The 17489-nt window shown below is 38.8% G+C and overlaps 2 protein-coding genes across 2 annotated transcripts in view; both read left to right on the forward strand.

Annotated features, from left to right (window-relative positions):
• Positions 1-17489, forward strand: part of erap1b (endoplasmic reticulum aminopeptidase 1b) — a 154132-nt gene that overhangs the window by 25458 nt on the left and 111185 nt on the right. The window lies entirely within an intron of this gene.
• On the forward strand, positions 825-15599 carry LOC133979388 (zinc finger protein 271-like). The gene is given in 7 exon segments (XM_062417901.1): positions 825-1057; positions 5161-5939; positions 5941-6331; positions 8065-8248; positions 8392-8417; positions 11758-11928; positions 13056-15599. Coding segments are annotated over 7 exon segments (3225 nt in total). The 5' UTR covers positions 825-885; the 3' UTR covers positions 14558-15599.

Consider the following 17489-nt stretch of genomic DNA (forward strand, 5'->3'; position numbering starts at 1 on the left):
ATTCTTATAATTTTTGGACTCAAATATCTTTATTAGTTTGGGAGTCTCAGAGGGTCTTGGTAACCATTACAGAAAGTATGGTCTTTTTTTGAGTGTCGAAATCAAACAATAATACAATTGATAATGTAATTAAATTGCTGTGTCTGTTGGGTAAATATCATATTCATAAAGCCAGATTTCTTCAGTTTATCCCAAATTAAATTTTGTTTCATGTGGATCTTAAGATTTTTTATGATTCTGTATGTAAAGTACCTCAAAACAAAAAAGCTTTCAAGAGATCCAGCCTACTAAAAGATATTGTAGAACATACTGCCAGATAAAATATTGCTCCTGCTGTCTATTTTTATTCATTTGTTTAAATTTGTATTTTTTTGATGTATTAATTATTTATTTATTAACTTTATATGTTAGTTTTTATATAATTTGCATTTTTGGTCTGATTGTGTTTTTTATGTGATATATATATATATATATATGTGTGTGTGTGTGTGTGTGTGTGTGTGTGTGTGTGTGTGTGTGTGTGTGTGTGTGTGTGTGTGTGTGTGTGTGTGTGTGTGTGTGTTTTATATTTAACACTGTACTCCCTGTACTTCCAAGGTTGATACTGTTTGTATTGTATTTTGTCTTAAAGATTTAAATACATTTTGTTTAAAAAAAAAAAAAAGTTGGGATTGGAAGGGACTTTAATAAGGGAAGGGTTAAATAAATGTACAACAACAAAAAGAACGTAAAAACACAAGACTCCTCTGTCGGAGCTTAACAGTGTGACAGCCAGCGGAAGTAAACAACAAATGGGCCAGATGTGTCAGCTCAGCTGCAGGGAGTCCAGTAGTTCAAGAAGTCTGGCAAAAAATTCTGACGCGTCTTACTCGTAATTAATCAACAATGTCTTTAGTTCAGCATTTGAGAGAGTTAATGAACGAGAGACTAACTGCTGCTGCTGAAGAAATATTCAGAGTTTTTCACAAAACTATCATCGAGTATGAAGAAGAGATCGACCGTCAGCGCAGACTGCTGGATATAGTTTGGAAACCGGAAACAAAGCTACACAGGATAGGTCTGTAAAACTTGAATTATTCTAATAATAAAACAATTTCGTATTTCTCCGACACTGAATTTAGCTTCTTTGGGAAAAGTTGTGGTTAAATTCGGGCGAAACATTGTTGCGGCTGATTGTCTGTTTTTGAACCATTTACACTTCTGAAAAAAGGATAAGACATCGTAGCAAAAACCCTAACTCTTTTCAGATTTGTGTAACTTTTTTTGTGCTTTCCTGTAAAGAAAGAAAAGGTGAAATCTAAGTGCAGTCGTTTGTTTTTTATATACAGACCTTTTGAATATAGACATTTCTGTGAAATTGCCCTTTTTCTGTTGTCAAAAGCTAATTATGTGTGAGAGCAAAGTCCTGATAGCTCTGTTGCTGCTTATCAGACCAATGCCCCCCCCACCGGACCTTTTTATTTATTTATTCATTTCCAGTACAATTGTTCATAGTTATATTAAGAGAAGTTTATATTGTTATTGCTTTTTGAGGAATAAAATTCAATTGCTGCACATCTGCTACATGTACAATTTTATGATTTACTTCTTTTTAGTAAATTTAAGCATAATTTAATTTTGAACTTGTTTTGGGCCAGTTGTTATTGACCTGGGCAGCCAAGTAATTACATATTTGAACAATTTTTTTTAAAAGTAACGTAATAGTTACTCTTCCTGGTAATTAATTACTTTGACATTGATGTAACTCAGTTACTAACTCAGTTACTTTTTGGGAATCGAGTCAAGTGTATTGTTTGCCCCCTAAGCCTCAGTTGCCAAGCTATAGCGACGCTAGCCCAAATCAATAATAGATATGACGTGATGACCACCGAGGAGGATGCTGCTTTAGAGAATGGTAATGCTCACTCTTCACTCGTCACTTCAAAATGACACTTTGTACACTTTTTTTGTTCTGACAGGAAAAAACACATGTTTCTTATTTTGCAACCAGTACACGGATCTATCATTGTAGCTGCCTAACTTGCTAAAAACCTCTCCATGTGTGTATATTCCAGAGAAATAATACAACAGTGATTGACTGAGGCAGCCGGCAGTTCCACATGCCGCACAAAGTGCCCTTATTTTTCACTGGGCTCCTGCCCCCCAAAATGTCTGTGCACGCCACTGGCCCCTATATATCATTATTTCTGTTTCCCCTCACTTTCCCCAAAACGTTTCCCTTTACCCTGAATTGAATAGTAATTTAACATCGTCAGATATCTGTATTTTTTGTAAATTCTGATGAGGCACCTCTTATAAATGGTCCATACGTGTTAATTAAGGCCCTGATGGTTAATAATTAATTTACCAGTGCTTTAAAATCATTTATTATGTTGTCTAAAATTCCCCTTTTTATAACACAATAACATTTACTTTATTTAAATTCTTTAGGAACACAGTACCACTTACTGATGACTTAGAAAATGTTATTCACAAACCCTTATTAACAACTTTTAAGACCTGACAAATTATCAGAATGTCATTTAATCCTCAATTATTGTTTTGTCTGAAAACACTAAACACACATATGAAATAATACATAAAACACTGCTGGGTTGAAGATTTAAAAGTTGCTGTTGTACAATTAGGAGACAGAACACACACACAAGACTGGGATCAGCTCGTCTCTTTGAGCAAAGAACAAAACTAATCTATTTTAGTTTCTGAAGGAACACAGAAATGATCTGTGATTAGTCAAACATAGCTGATATACATCTGCATGCATATATATGTTACACGAGAGCTATACCTCCCCAAGACACAGGAAACCAAGTGCCCCAAGCCATATATGACTCTTGACCCTTTATCATGTTTTGCTCATACCAAAACTGATAGAAAAATGAAATACAAGACTGAGGCTGAAACCAAGTTCAAAAGTCAAGTTACTTTTAATTCTTGCGAGAAGGAGCAAATCAACAGATACACAGCTACCAACCGTGGACAGAGTAATGCTCAGAGGGCAGTCCTCCTGAGTAGGCTTTATACTTAACAAAAGTCATCTTTATCAACAAGTGTTATCAGGGCACCAGGTGGTGGGCTGTTTTTCCTCTGGAGCCTTCCCGTGCTGTCTCCGTGGTGTGTTTTCTCTCCCCCACCACCGCAACCTTCACATTCTCTTAGTCACAACAGTTCATAACACATGATGGAAATGTACTGCTTCTTGACCTTTTAGCTTTGTGGCCTCTACTCTACAAGTGTGGAATGCAAAGTGTAATGCATACACTTTTAATCATTACCATAGTCATAAAAATAGTCACGCTAACCATTCTAACACATACTAATATAATATATATAAAAGAACAATCACCACTAAACCAAATATAATGCTGCAAATTATAATGCAAATGTAAAAATGAATATAAGACATTGGTATTACTGGTTATAGGAACATAAAATGAATAAGAGTTTTGTATTTTCCCATCAAAAACCCAAAGCCTCTATTTGGATATGAGCCAGGGTTAGTAGAGAACAGTAGTCCTTTAAGGAATAATACCAGAACTTTCCTCTCTAACACACACAGTAAGAAAGTAAAAGCAATGGTCTGACTTTTACAGTTTGTATTGAAATGACAAACCAACCATTTGGACCATCATTTCTTTAATAGTTTGATAATAATCAACAGTCCTGGAGGGTTAAATTGAGTATGACTAATTAATAAAATGTTATTGTGTAAATGTATTTGTGTTTGTTGAATATTGAAGCATCAGTATATCATTTATTAACTAGTGATTACTAGTGAAGACATAAGATAAGATAAGATGCCTTTTTTGTCACTGTACTTAAAATACAATGAAAAATACAATGAGTGGTAATTTGCATACTACTACATACTATGTATGTAGTAATAACTACTACATACATACATACATACATACATACATACATACATACATACATACATACATACATACATACATACATACATACATACATACATACATACATACATACATACATACATACATACATACATACATACATACATACATACATACATACATACATACAGAAATACATACATACATACATACATACATACATACATACATTCAGCATCACACACAGTCAATCACGATCCATCATAAAACTATACAACAAAAACAAAGGCAGGTAAAATTAAGACACGGCAGGTAAGTAAAAAGAAAAAAAGTGTTGTGAGTGCAAGAGTTTGTTTAAATATTGCACTAGTAATGTATTGCACAGATATATAAATGGAGTTTTTAAAGTGGTTTGCAGAGTCACTGTGTGTGTTTATTGAGAGTCTGGATGGCTTTGGGAAAGAAACTGTTCCACTGTGACCACTGTAGTCTGCAAATTTTATTATAGAGTTAGTGGTATGTGAGGGTGAACAGAGTAGTGGACTCAGCACACAGCCCTGTGGGGAGCCAGTGCTGAGAGTGAGGGCAGAGGAGACGTGGGGGCCCTGCCTGACAGACTGGGGGCAGTTTGTGAGAAAGTCTATGATCCAGGTGCAGAGGTGAGAGGAGAGTCCCAGGTGGAGCAGTGTCCTGATGAGTATGTCCAGAATGATCGTATTGAAAGCGGAGCTGTAGTCATTGAAGAGCATCAGGAAATAGGTCCCTCCGTGCTCCAGATGATGTAGTGCTGTGTGGAGAGCAATGGTGATGGCCTCTGTGGACCTGTTCTCCCTGTAGGCAAATTGGTGGGGATCAAAGGTGGGAGAGAGGCTGGCTTTGATGTGCCTCAGTACTAGTCTCTCCAGGCACTTGGTGACAATGGGAGTGAGAGCAACAGGTCTGTAATCTTTCAAACTGTCTACACAGGCTTTTTTAGGACTGGAATGATATTGGCTGATTTGAGGCCGGGTGGGATGACGGCTCCTCGACTTTCCTCTTGTACCCCCATTTGGCATTTTTAATGCCTCTTTTAAGGTTGGCTCTTGCAGTGCTGTAGAGGGCCCTGTCCCCTGACTTGAAGGCCTTATCACAAACTTTGAGGAATGCCTGGACATCTTTCAACATCCAGGGTTTCTGGTTTGGGTAGATTCGGATGCGCAACTAATTAATTAAATAATTAATTAATGCTTAGAAACCTTTTAAAAGGGTGCCTTCCCACAAAGTAGGACCACATTTTAAAACCATTTCCTCTTTGTCCCTCCAGAGCTCCCACAGCAACATGTCTGTAAGAAGGAAATTCCCACTGACGAGCAGCTCCGCAACCAGGAGAGGAACTCCAGTTTGGACCAAGAGGACCCAGAGCCTCCACAGATTAAAGAGGAACAGGAGGAGCTCTGCACCAATCTGGAAAGACAACAGCTGGTGGTGAAGCAGGAGACTGAAACCTTTATATCGTCTGCTACTTGTGAGGAAAGTGACAGCAGTGAAGAGCAGACTCTGGACTTGATGATTGAGGATGTTGTCAGCTTGTCAGTTAAAAGCTCTGAGGTACCAGAAACAAATAGTGATGACCAGCTCCTCTCCCATAACTCTCATGTAGCTGAGAGTCAAGATCACAAAGGAGGCAAACAAGGAGACTCAGGATCTACTAGAAATACAGAGACAAAACCACAGAAGACACATTATAAAACTAAAAGTCACAGTGACAATGTATGTAGCCCTATCACATCAAAGATTCAGCTGGATACTGAAACAGGTGAAAAGGTTGTGAAGTGTGACACTTGTGGAAAAGCTTTCAAGTATATTTCTCACTTGAAAGTACACCACAGAGTCCACACAGGTGAGAAGCCATACACATGTGGCACTTGTGGGAAAAAATTCTCACAGGTGGGCGTATTAAAAGAGCATATGACAGTCCACAAAGGTGAAAAGCCGTACCCATGTGACACTTGTGGGAAAAGATTTACCCAAGTGGCAAAAGTGAAAAGGCATATGAAAATGCATACAGGGGACAAGCCGTTCCCATGTAACACTGTAAAATTCCCATGTAAAATTCGCCCAGCTGAGTGCATTAAAACAGCATAATAGAGTCCACACAGGTGAGAAGCCGTACCCGTGTGACACTTGTGAGAAAAGATTTTCTCATCTGTGTGTATCATTTAAGCATATGAGAACTCACACAGGTGAGAAGCCGTATCCATGTAACACTTGTGGGAAAAAATTCTCTCGGCAGGATGGATTAAAATCGCATATGAGAATCCACACAGGTGAGAAGCCGTATTCATGTGACACTTGTGGGAAAGAATTTGCTGAGCTGGGCACATTAAAATCGCATATGAGAATTCATAAAGGTGAGAAGCCATACTCATGTAACACTTGTGGGAAAGGATTCTCTCAGCAGAGCACATTAAAGGTGCATATGAGAGTCCACACAGGTTAGAAGCTGTACAATTGCAAAACTTGTGCAAGAGATTTCATACGCAGACATCAATTCAAGATCGACATGAGAATGCATGCACTAGAAAAAGATTCAGTCAGAAGCCAAATTTGAAAAAGCACCAAAGAATTCATCCAAATAAGAAGCTGTATAATTGCAAATAAAAATCAGTGTTTCTCTGGAGCTATTCTGTGAACAGAGGACATTTGGAATGGTTGCAAGCCAAGCTACTACTAATGTTTGGTTAGCATGTTTCTCTGATAACGTAAGATTCAGATGTCTGGTGACTATACTCTTTCATCCTGTGAAAAGATACAGTTGAAAACAATTAAGATCTGAAAAGTGTATTGTTAAAATGTGGCATAAAACTAGATAAAAATCAACTTGTAACAGTTTCTATTGGACAACACAAATGCTTGTACAAAGGGTTCATGATGCCTGACAGGCGATCAAGTGAAATGAACAGTGTGGGAAGCATTTGGGGTGATTTTGGGTATTTAAGTTTTTGTACTGTCAACTAGAGTCTCCTTGTCTGAAGCACTTTTTTAATGTTATATTAGTATTTTTCTTCTGGGATAAGGCAGGATAAAATGTTTATTATTTGCTGCTTTAGTGATGACACTAATTAATTGTTAAACTACATGGTAGTGTTGTGCTGGTGGCTCACTTAAGTTTTCATTTATGTCATGTTTATTTTCAATTTTATAATATTTGTGTGTGTGGGGGGGGGGGGGGGGATTACAACTTGATTGTATTTATCTCCCGGTTTAACCTGAGATAAAATGTTTATTATTTGCTGCTTTAGTGATGACACTGATTTACAGTATTAATATACTACATGGTGATGTTGTGCAGGTCGCTCTCTTAAGTTTTTATTTATTTCATGTTTATTTTCAATTTTATACTTGTGTATTTTTTTTCCAGTTTAACTTGAGATCAAATGTTGTTGTTTGTTTCTGTAGAGATGACACACATTGTAGTTGATGTACTACATGGTGACATCAACACATTTTTATTGACAATAAAATATATTTTCATGATGTCTTTTCAGTCTGATATTCAAAGAACAACTAAAAGTGACAGCAGTATATACAATTAATCCTTAAACAAAAAAAGGCATTTTGTTGTCTACTTATCTCATCTTTTCATTTTAATATTACTTTCTGTCAGGAGGTGATAACATACAGTAACTATCAAGAATCCTAGATAGAAAGGTAGACAGATAGATGACTATTAGACCCAAAGGGAAATTAAAGTGTTACAGCAGCTACTTGACATGAATTAAAATACACACAAATGAGGTAGGTCAAAGAAACAAATACAATGAAATGTTAAATTATATACAATAACTATGCTAAATCAATTTTATGAAACGAGAACATAGAATAGAGACTAGAGATATCACCATAATTATGATATACCATTTGCTGAGTATACACTGCTCGTCAATGTTAATATTTTATAATACACTGTACGTTACTCCTAGTCAAGTGAATAATGATGAAGTAGTAACATGGCAGGGGGGCCCTAGGAACTAAAAGTAAGTCTGCATTCTGGTAGCACAGTTTTGTAGTGGGTTAATAGGGCACCAAGAGCTCTTTAAAATATGATGGTGCTTGACCATTAGGGGCTTTGTAGGTGAGGACAAGAGTTTTAAATTTTACTCTGGATTTTACAGGGATCAGCATCATGGAGATGTTCTCTGTGATCCATTCACTCATCCTTTTTTAGCTGCTTATATTGAACTGAGTTGCGGTGACATCAGGTACAGCAATGAAACCCAGACATCCTTCTCCATAGCTCTTTCGGAGGATCCCAGGTCGTTCCAAAGTCAGAAGAGATATATAATCCCTCCAGTGTATTCTGGGTTTGCCCCGGGATCTCCATGCAGTCATCCAGGAGGCATCCTGACCAGGTGCCCAAACCACCTCAGCTGGCTCCTTTTCATGCGAAGGAGCAGTGGCTCTACTCCTAGCCTTCCACAGATGTCTGAACACACAGACACTCTCTGGAGGAAGTTAATTGTGGCCGCTTTTGTCTGCAATCTCATTCTTTCAGTCACTACCCACAACTTGTGACCATAGGTGAGTGTTGGATTGTAGACTGACTGGTAAATGGGAGAAAGTCACCTTCTTGCTCAGTTCTTTCCTCACCACAATGGTCCAGTACAACACCCGCATCACTGTAGATGCTGCAACGATCCGCCTGTCAATCTCATGCTCCATCTTATTCTCAACCTGAGACATTTGAACTTCTTCACTTTGGGCAGCAACTCTCCAAACTGAATTACATAAAGAACTGTGTTCATAAAGCTGCAAACCATCCCAGTCTTTGTTGGAGGTTATGATGGGTTGAGGCCAACAGAATCACATTATCTACAAAAAGCAGAGAAGCAATTTTGAAGTCCCCAAACAAGACACTCTCCTCCCTGCAGAGGCGCATTGAGACTGTCCATGAAAATCACAATTAGAATCGGTGACAAGGGACAGCCCTGAGGAAATGTAACACCCACTGAGAACAGGTCTGACTTGCTGCCAAGAATGCAAACCCAGCTCTAACAGCAGTTGTACAGGGACCGTATGGCTTGCAATGGCGCTGGTACCTTGCACTCCTGCATTCCTACAGCACTCCCCACAAGGTACCCCAAGGGACAACATCGTAACTTTGGTTGAAATTTGTGTAGATGGCTCCTTGTACGGGGGGGGGGGGGGGGGAGTGCACCACTGAATGACAAGGAACACCCTGTCCCTGACAAACAAGGCAGTGTAGCACAGTATTTCAGGGGTGGTAACCCCACCATAACCCAAGAGCGATTTGACAAATTGATCCTCAACTTCATTATTCAAGTAATGCATTTACTTCACACAGTGGGGAGACCGGAGTACAGGGATTTATTCAGAGAGGTTTTTCCCTCAAGACATTTGATTTCAAGAAGAACATTGGGAAGAATGCTTGAGGAGGAGTATTTTTCAATGAAAAGCACACTGTCTAAGACTTTGTACAGTCAAAACTATGTATGTACCACAACAGATGCATGGTCATCAAACAACCAAAGCTTCCTTGGGGTGACCATCCACTGGATAAACCAAGATACCTTAAGCATCTCCTCTGGGGCCTTAGCTTTTCGCAGGATCATAGGGCGCCACACATATGATGTTTTAGCTGAGTTGGGAGATGTGCAGAGAGATTTCAACATAAAAGACAATGGGCCAGATGCAAGAATATGTTCGTATTTTTCTTCTTAAATCTGTCGTACTTTTCTCGTGAGGTGGAATTTACAAGTGTGCCACGTCGGATTCACCAAATACTCGTATCACCAGGAAACAGTCGTAAATGACCTTCGTAAACATGATGAATCCCACCTGTTCTAAATGAACGCGCGTTCCCGAGAATAGTAAATTAACATGAATGACGCCCCCAAAATGCCATATAAGGTCAGACGACCGGCAGGTTGTGGAGATGCTCCATTCATGAAAATGGCACTAAAGATTAAGAATAAGAACTTAGTTAGTGGTGGAATTAAAGGTCCTGAGAAAGACAAAGAATGAGGAAAAATGACCCGTGCTGTGAACGCTGTCTCAGCAGTTGCGCGCAGCATCACAGAAATAAAAACAAAAATGACTGAGCATGAATTATGCCAGAGGATGTCATCAGCCAGGGAGTTAAACTATTACTTCGATAAGCAATATTTCAATTAAATGAATAACAGTTATTAATAAATAGTCCGTTTATATTGTGGAAAAGTAGCTGTGGACAAGTCGCTTTGTAGTTTCGGCCGCTAATATTTATATTGTAAGCTTGCATTATATCATAGTTTCAATTGTCAATTTAAATGACTGATATATCTACCTAAATTGTTAAATAGCGTACTTCTTTATACTAAATAGCCTAATTATTTTACAAACAGAGTAATGTCATCATGATTATGGATTCAGAAGTGCAATTTAATGAACGGGACATAGTATACACTTCCCCCCCCTTCTCTACATCCCCTGTAGTTCACACCCATTACTCAGGGGTCTCTAAAATACTGACAATATAATAATCGCTCAGCCTGCGGATCGACATTATTCATTTCTCTGTTAAGTGGTAGTCAGCATACAGTGATGTTAAAAAGAAAATCCAAGTCAGTGGATTCTGAAGCTCAACTGCTGATGTTACACCTGCTGCTGGATTGCTGTCAGCACAGACCTGCTAACACCCGGGATGACAACGCAGGGCAAGCCGGCAGAATACGTTGGAGATGAGGGTACCCGTGTGGAGGTGTTATGTGTTCATTAAGTGATTATCATATCTTGCTTATAGTATATGATGTCAACCAACCCCCCTGTGGAAGGACACCCTGTCTTCACAAATGTCACAGACATTTTAAATGAAATTGAGGAAGAATACAGTCTCCCACCTCATCAGCGGTGCGCCTGCCACACCCTTAGCCTGGTTGCCAAAAGAGACATTGAGGATGCTATGACCCAATCAGAATCCTTTAAAAAAATATCAAGATCAACTATTGGCAAATGCCAGGCGCTATGGAACAAGCAACACAGGAGCACACAAGCTTCAGACATCATCATAGACAAGCTAGGATGCCAGCTGATAGTTCTCTGTGCTAGCCCCTTGTAACATTGACTGACTCCTCAGTACCTTCACAGATATTATAAACCACCTCCACATCCAGCTACCAGCCAATTACAGGTAGCTGACATGACAGACAGGCTTCACAGCGTCTAAACTGGCAACATGTTCACTAACAACTGGACTCTGCCTGCACTGAATAGCATGTCTTAACTAACTCAAACACTCACATAACATATAATACAGTCAGTTACAATATCATTTACACAGCTTCTTTATTCTCAAAAGTTTGCTACAGTTGTGCTGGCTGCTTACTTATTTTGAAACATCTGTCCATCCAAGAAGCAGTGAGGCAGGAGGAAGGTTAGGATTGAAAGGGACTGTAATAAGGGAAGGGTTAAATAAATGCACAACAACAACAACAACAACAACAACAACAACAACAAGTATTACAATTCGTTGTGCAATGGATATCAAACACTGCACAAAATTCAAATGCAGTACCTCAAACCTTTATGTAATGAATTTTCCACTAGATTTAAAGGGGATGTAAGATTACAGTTAGAGGGTAAATATCAACCCCAAACAGCAAACAGGTCTTATGTTTAGTTTAAAAACACAAAACCTCTGTACTGTTAGTGTTGTTTATGTATAAGTCACAAATTACAGTGAGACAACTTGTTGCAATTTGCGGAACGAAAAAACACAAAACTCCTCTGTCGGAACTTAATAGTGCAACACCCAGCGGAAGTAAACAATACAGGAGCCTGATGTGTCCGCTGCAGGATGTTCAGTGGTTGAAAAAGTCTCTCAACAGAGCATTGGGAAATATTACCCGTAATTAATCAACAATGTCTTCAGTTCAGCATTTGAGAGAGTTAATGAACGAGAGACTAACTGCTGCTGCTGAAGAAATATTCAGAGTTTTTCACAAAACTATCATCGAGTATGAAGAAGAGATCGACCGTCAGCGCAGACTGCTGGATATCGCCTGGAAACCGGAAATAAAGCTACACAGAGCAGGTCTGTAAAGCGGTGATTATAATTGAATAAAACAGAATAATCAGCTTTATATAACACCACTGTTGTTAAGATATATAACTGTTATTATTTACTCGTATTTCTGCGACGCTGAAGTTCTTCTAATGGAACTGTTGAGGTTAAAGTCTTAGGAAACATAAATAATGATATGGCTGACTGTCTATTTTTTGCAGCATTTACTCTTGTGAAAAAGCATAAGACAGCAAAAGCAATGACGCTTTTTAGATTTGTGAAACCTGTATTTCTCCATTCACATCCCATTAGACAAGGTCCCGATCAAAAACTAATTTGTCTGACAGTGATTTGCCAAATCTCGACTAGATTAACAAGAAAGCTCCTAGAGAAAAATGGAGTGATTTGATAGAAGTGCAGTGGTTTTTGATCTGCACCTCGCAGTTTTTTTCTGTTTTCAAATGCTAGATAAAGGTTTTAAAAATCTGTAAGTGGAAATAAACAGCATTAAGGCTTTTTCTACAATGTGTAACAGTTCTCCACAAGTGTAAGTGGTGCAAAAACAGAGAATCACCTCCTAAATATCATTATTTATGTTTCCCCTAACCTGAATCAAAAGGTAACTTAAGCATCGTCTGATGTCTACATTTGTTGTTGTACATTCTGATAATGTACCTCTCATAAAGGATTCATGAGCATTAATCAAAGGCATAATCGATCATTCATTTACCAGTCCTCTATCAATACTTTACAATCCATTAATAAGCCTAGTTTTGGGGTTGCCAGGTTGTGTAAAATCTCCCTTTCTATACCACAATAACATTTACTTAATTTAAATTCTTTAGGAACTTAGAAAATGTTATTCACAAGCCCTTTATCTACAACTATTATCAGAATGTCAGTTAACCCTCAATTAATCATAACAGTCAACATTCCTGCAGGGAAAAGTATGATGAATCTTTAATAAAAGGTTATTGTGTCAATGTATTATGTGTTAATGTTAATGGTTTGTTCAGTATTTATAAAGCATTAGTGAGTTATTTATTAACCATTCATTAAGTCATTAATTGATGCTAATAAATCCTTTTTTAAAAGGGGCTTTTCTCAAGAAGTGGTACCATTTTCTTTTTTAAACCCTCTCCTCTTTGTCCCTCCAGAGCTCCCACAGCAACATGTCTGTAAGGAAGAGGAGGAGGAGGTGGTTCTTGCTGATGAGCAGCTCTGCAACCAGGAGAGAAACTCCTGTTTAGACCAAGAGGACCCAGAGCCTCTACAGATTAAAGAGGAACAGGAGGAGCTCTACACCAGTCTGGAGATAGAACAGCTGGTGGTGAAGCAGGAGACTGAAACCTTAATGTCAACTGATACTTGTGAAGAAAGGGACAACAGTGAAGATCAGACTCAGGACTTCAGTCCTGATGAAACTTGGAGTGCAGCAGAGGATGAGCATGTTGTCAGCATGTCAGTTAAAAGCTCTGAGGTACCAGAAACAAACAGTGATGACCAGCTCCTCTCCTATAACTCTCATGTAGTTGGGAGTCAAGATCACAAAGGAGGCAAACAGGGAGACTCAGGATCTACTAGAAATACAGAGACAAAACCACAGAAGAGACATTATAAAACTAAAAGGGACAGTGACAATGTATGTAGCCCTACCACATCAAAGATTCAGTTGGATACTCAAACAGGTAAAATGGTTTTGAAGTGTGACACTTGTGGAAAAGCTTTTAAGTATATATCCCAATTGAATGCACATGAGAGAACCCACACAGGTGAGAAGCCGTACCCATGTGACACTTGTGAGAAGAGATTTAGTGAAATGACAAAACTGAAACAGCATATGAAAACTCACACAAACGACAAGCCCTACCCATGTCCCACCTGTGAGAAAAGTTTCTGTCAGCTGGCCGTATTAAAAGTGCATATGAGAATTCATACAGGTGAGAAGCCGTATGCATGTAACGCCTGTGAGAAAAGATTCTCTCATTTGTGCGGATTACACAACCATATGAGAATCCACACAGGTGAGAGGCCGTACCAATGTAACACTTGTGGGAAAAGTTTCTCTCAGCTGGGCGCATTAAAAGTGCATATGAGAATTCACACAGGTGAAAAGCCGTACCCATGTAATGCCTGTGACAAAAGATTCTCTGATCCAAGTGCAGTGAAACGGCATATGAAAGTCCACACAGGTGAGAAGCCATTCCCATGTAACATTTGTGAGAAAAGCTTCTCTCATTTGTACATATTACAAAAGCATATGAGAGTCCACACAGGTGAGAAGCCCTATTCATGTGACACTTGTGAGAAAAGATTCTGCGAGCCGGGTGCGTTAAAAGTACATATGAGAGTCCACACTGGTGAGAAGCCGTACCCATGTAACGTTTGTGAGAAAAGCTTCTCTCAGATGGCCGTATTACAAGCACACATGAGAATCCACACAGGTGAGAAGCCGTTTCCATGTAACGCTTGTGATAAAAGATTCTCTCAGGTGGGCTCATTAAAAATGCACATGAGACTCCACACAGGTGAAAAGCTCTACAATTGCAAAACTTGTGGAAAAGATTTTATACGTCGACATCAGTTGAACATCCACATGAGAACACATGAAATAGAAAAAGACTCTTTTGTAAGCCAAACTGCCTCTAACGTTTGCTGAGCTGGTTTCTCTGATAAGCAGGAGACTGAAACCTTCATGTTGACTGCTATTTGTGTGGAAAGTGACAGACAGTGAAGACCAAACTCTGGATTTGAGTCCTTATGATACATAAGATACAGATGTCTAGTGACTAAAATCCTTCATCTTGTTAAAATATATAGTTAAAATCAAGTTAAATCTATAAAATGTATTATTTAAATGTGGCTTAAAACTGGATAAAAAGTCAATTTACAATTACATGACAGGTGATCAAAGGAAATGGGCTGTTACCTTGATTAAAATTATGGATTTCTCTGGGTTTGAACAGTGTTGGAAACATTTGGGACAATTTAAGTACACAACTCAACAAAATATATAATATGTTTATAGTATAGACTGTATATATAACCTGTCAATCACGACGTAGCCACACCCTAATGCATACCCTGCTTTATCGTCAAATATAAAATCAGGGAGGCCAAAATTTCACAAATGAACATCATACTGCATTGTAAAGGCTTTAAACTAGCGATTGAGACCATAAACACATTTTGCAAACGTTTACTGAGTTTAGAAATCAAGTGAGAAGTTGGTGAATTCTCCATTGACTTGTATAGAGACGGAAGTCCTTTTGACACCAAAACGGTCGCCCCGTGGTGGCCTTTTGATAGAATGCAGTTTTAAGTTACTTCCGCGTTGGCATCATTTCAGAGGACCAGAACTCCCCGCCTGGTTTATAGTCGTTTTTTAGACATTTTAATGCAGAATAATCACATAATAAGTTTTTATATTGCCAACTAGAGTCTCTTTTTTTATTATATTTCACTTTCCGTTTAAACTAAGACAACATGTTTGTTCTTTGCTGCTTCAGTGATGACACAAATTGTATTGATGCACATGATGTTTTTCATTAAGTTTCCATGTTGCCAGCTACATTGCAACAACATGCTTTATGTCTTCGGTGTTTATTTTCAATACAGTTTGTATTTTTTTCACAGTTTAATTTGAGATACAGGTTTTGTTGTCTGCTGCTGTATTGATGACTTACACCAATTGTATCTGATGTACTACATGGTGATGAAAATTATTATATTGACAATAAAATGTTTTTTGATTATGGCTTGATTGTAATTTCATTCATTGGATGATAAGAAAAACTAAAAGTGACATTAAGTGTTAGCATTATTACAGTAAATGCCTAAACAAAGTTATACAACAAAATACTTTGTTTGTGATCTTTTGCATTCATTTTAATTTTACTTTGCTTCATGAGGTGATAATATACATATACCAGATTCAAAGATAGATAGAGATGACTTTATTGATCCCAAAGGGACTTCACATGAATCAAATACAGAAACAATTATGTTTTGTCAAAATTATATTTAAAATCATAATCTGTTATGTGTAGTTATGATGTAGAAATGCTCTTGTGATTGCAGGGGAACGTATGTTACAAAACAAAACAAAAAACACAAAGAAGAAGAAAAAAAATACTATATTCTGTTAAACATTCCACTATTTGCTAAGAATTGTACTACCCCTCTCTGAATTTCCCTCACCTTATTACCACTAGTTCCTAGTATCCCTTCCAAACCCCATCTCTGTTTGGCATCTCTCATCCTTTGTTGTAAACTGACTCTATTTCACACAGTGCATTAAAAGTGTTCAGCATTTTTAATTATATTACAATGTGCATTTGATTGTGACTTTACTTTTCCCCAATAGAAATAGCTTCTTATTTTAACCAGTGTAATCAAAGAAGAAATGCAACAGAGTCAATACACAGGACTACCCTGTCAGATCTTACTCCTTCTTCCCACTAAAGACCAATAATACCTGCTATTGTCTCAGCTGTTTGAACTGATAACCTGTCTGTAATTTTATTTGTTAAATGAATCTGCAATCGTGGGATTTAAACTCTACACTATATGAGAATCTGCCTGGGTGTATGGTAGCAGTGAAAGTTTCTCCAGTTGGAGAACAAATATGACATCCTTGACCTCCATAACTTCGCTCCCTTGGCAGCAATATCCCAGCCTCGTGTCCCTCAATCTCTCCAGTCGTCTTGGGGGTCCCACAACTCACCGTCTGCGCTCTGTGCTGCACTTTACACCAGGCGCGAAGCGAGCTCCTGCCCCGCTCCACTTTGTCTGTCCGTCTCCATCCACTCCACCTGAGGCTAAGTCTCCCCTCCATCAGCCCCCACCCCTCCAACCACGCTTATCTTACCCCTTTTCCACTGAGCTGGAGCTAGAGCTTGCTGGGAGCTGGTGCTACAGCGAGTGCTCAGTTGGTGTTAACCCGAGCAACTCTTACGAACCTGTTGTGTTTCCACCGACAAGGAGCTGGCAAGGAGCCACACGATTACGTCACTGTATAACGTAGCCAGCGTGCGCCTTTGAAGCACTTCCATGATTCACCAGTGAGAGGCAGCAACATGTCACAAGGCATCTAGCCCGCCGGAAACGAAGAAGAAGAAGAAAAAGAAGAAAACAAATAAGTAGAAGAAGAAAACAAAGAAGCGGGAAAGAAGAAGGAGAAGATGACGAAGATGGAGCAAATTGCGGCCGCGATGCAAGTGCTGTTCATGTGTTTGCAAGCGCACATAGAAATACAGGAACGGAAAATGTTACTGCTTAGCACCATTCTTCTGCGTCGTCAGCGTACCAATCGCCCACAAAGCCGATTACACGCCAGGAGACAGGTATGTTTATAGCCTTTAACTTTGCTTACTTAACTGTATGTTTAATCCAGTTAAACGTGAAACACAGAGACTAAAATGTCGCCCTTTATTCATCTCTGTAGCTCGTTCTACGGCTCGTGGCCAGGCGGAGATCGCATGTGAGACTCGATTGTGAGGAATGTGACGGATAAAACTGCAGCAACCTTTTGTTTTCCTGGTGCTAAAGTCATCGACGTGCTGGAAAAAATCCCCAGTATCCTGGCCAAA

Source organism: Scomber scombrus, chromosome 4 (assembly GCF_963691925.1).
Source record: "Scomber scombrus chromosome 4, fScoSco1.1, whole genome shotgun sequence".
NCBI classification, from domain to species: Eukaryota; Metazoa; Chordata; class Actinopteri; order Scombriformes; family Scombridae; genus Scomber; species Scomber scombrus.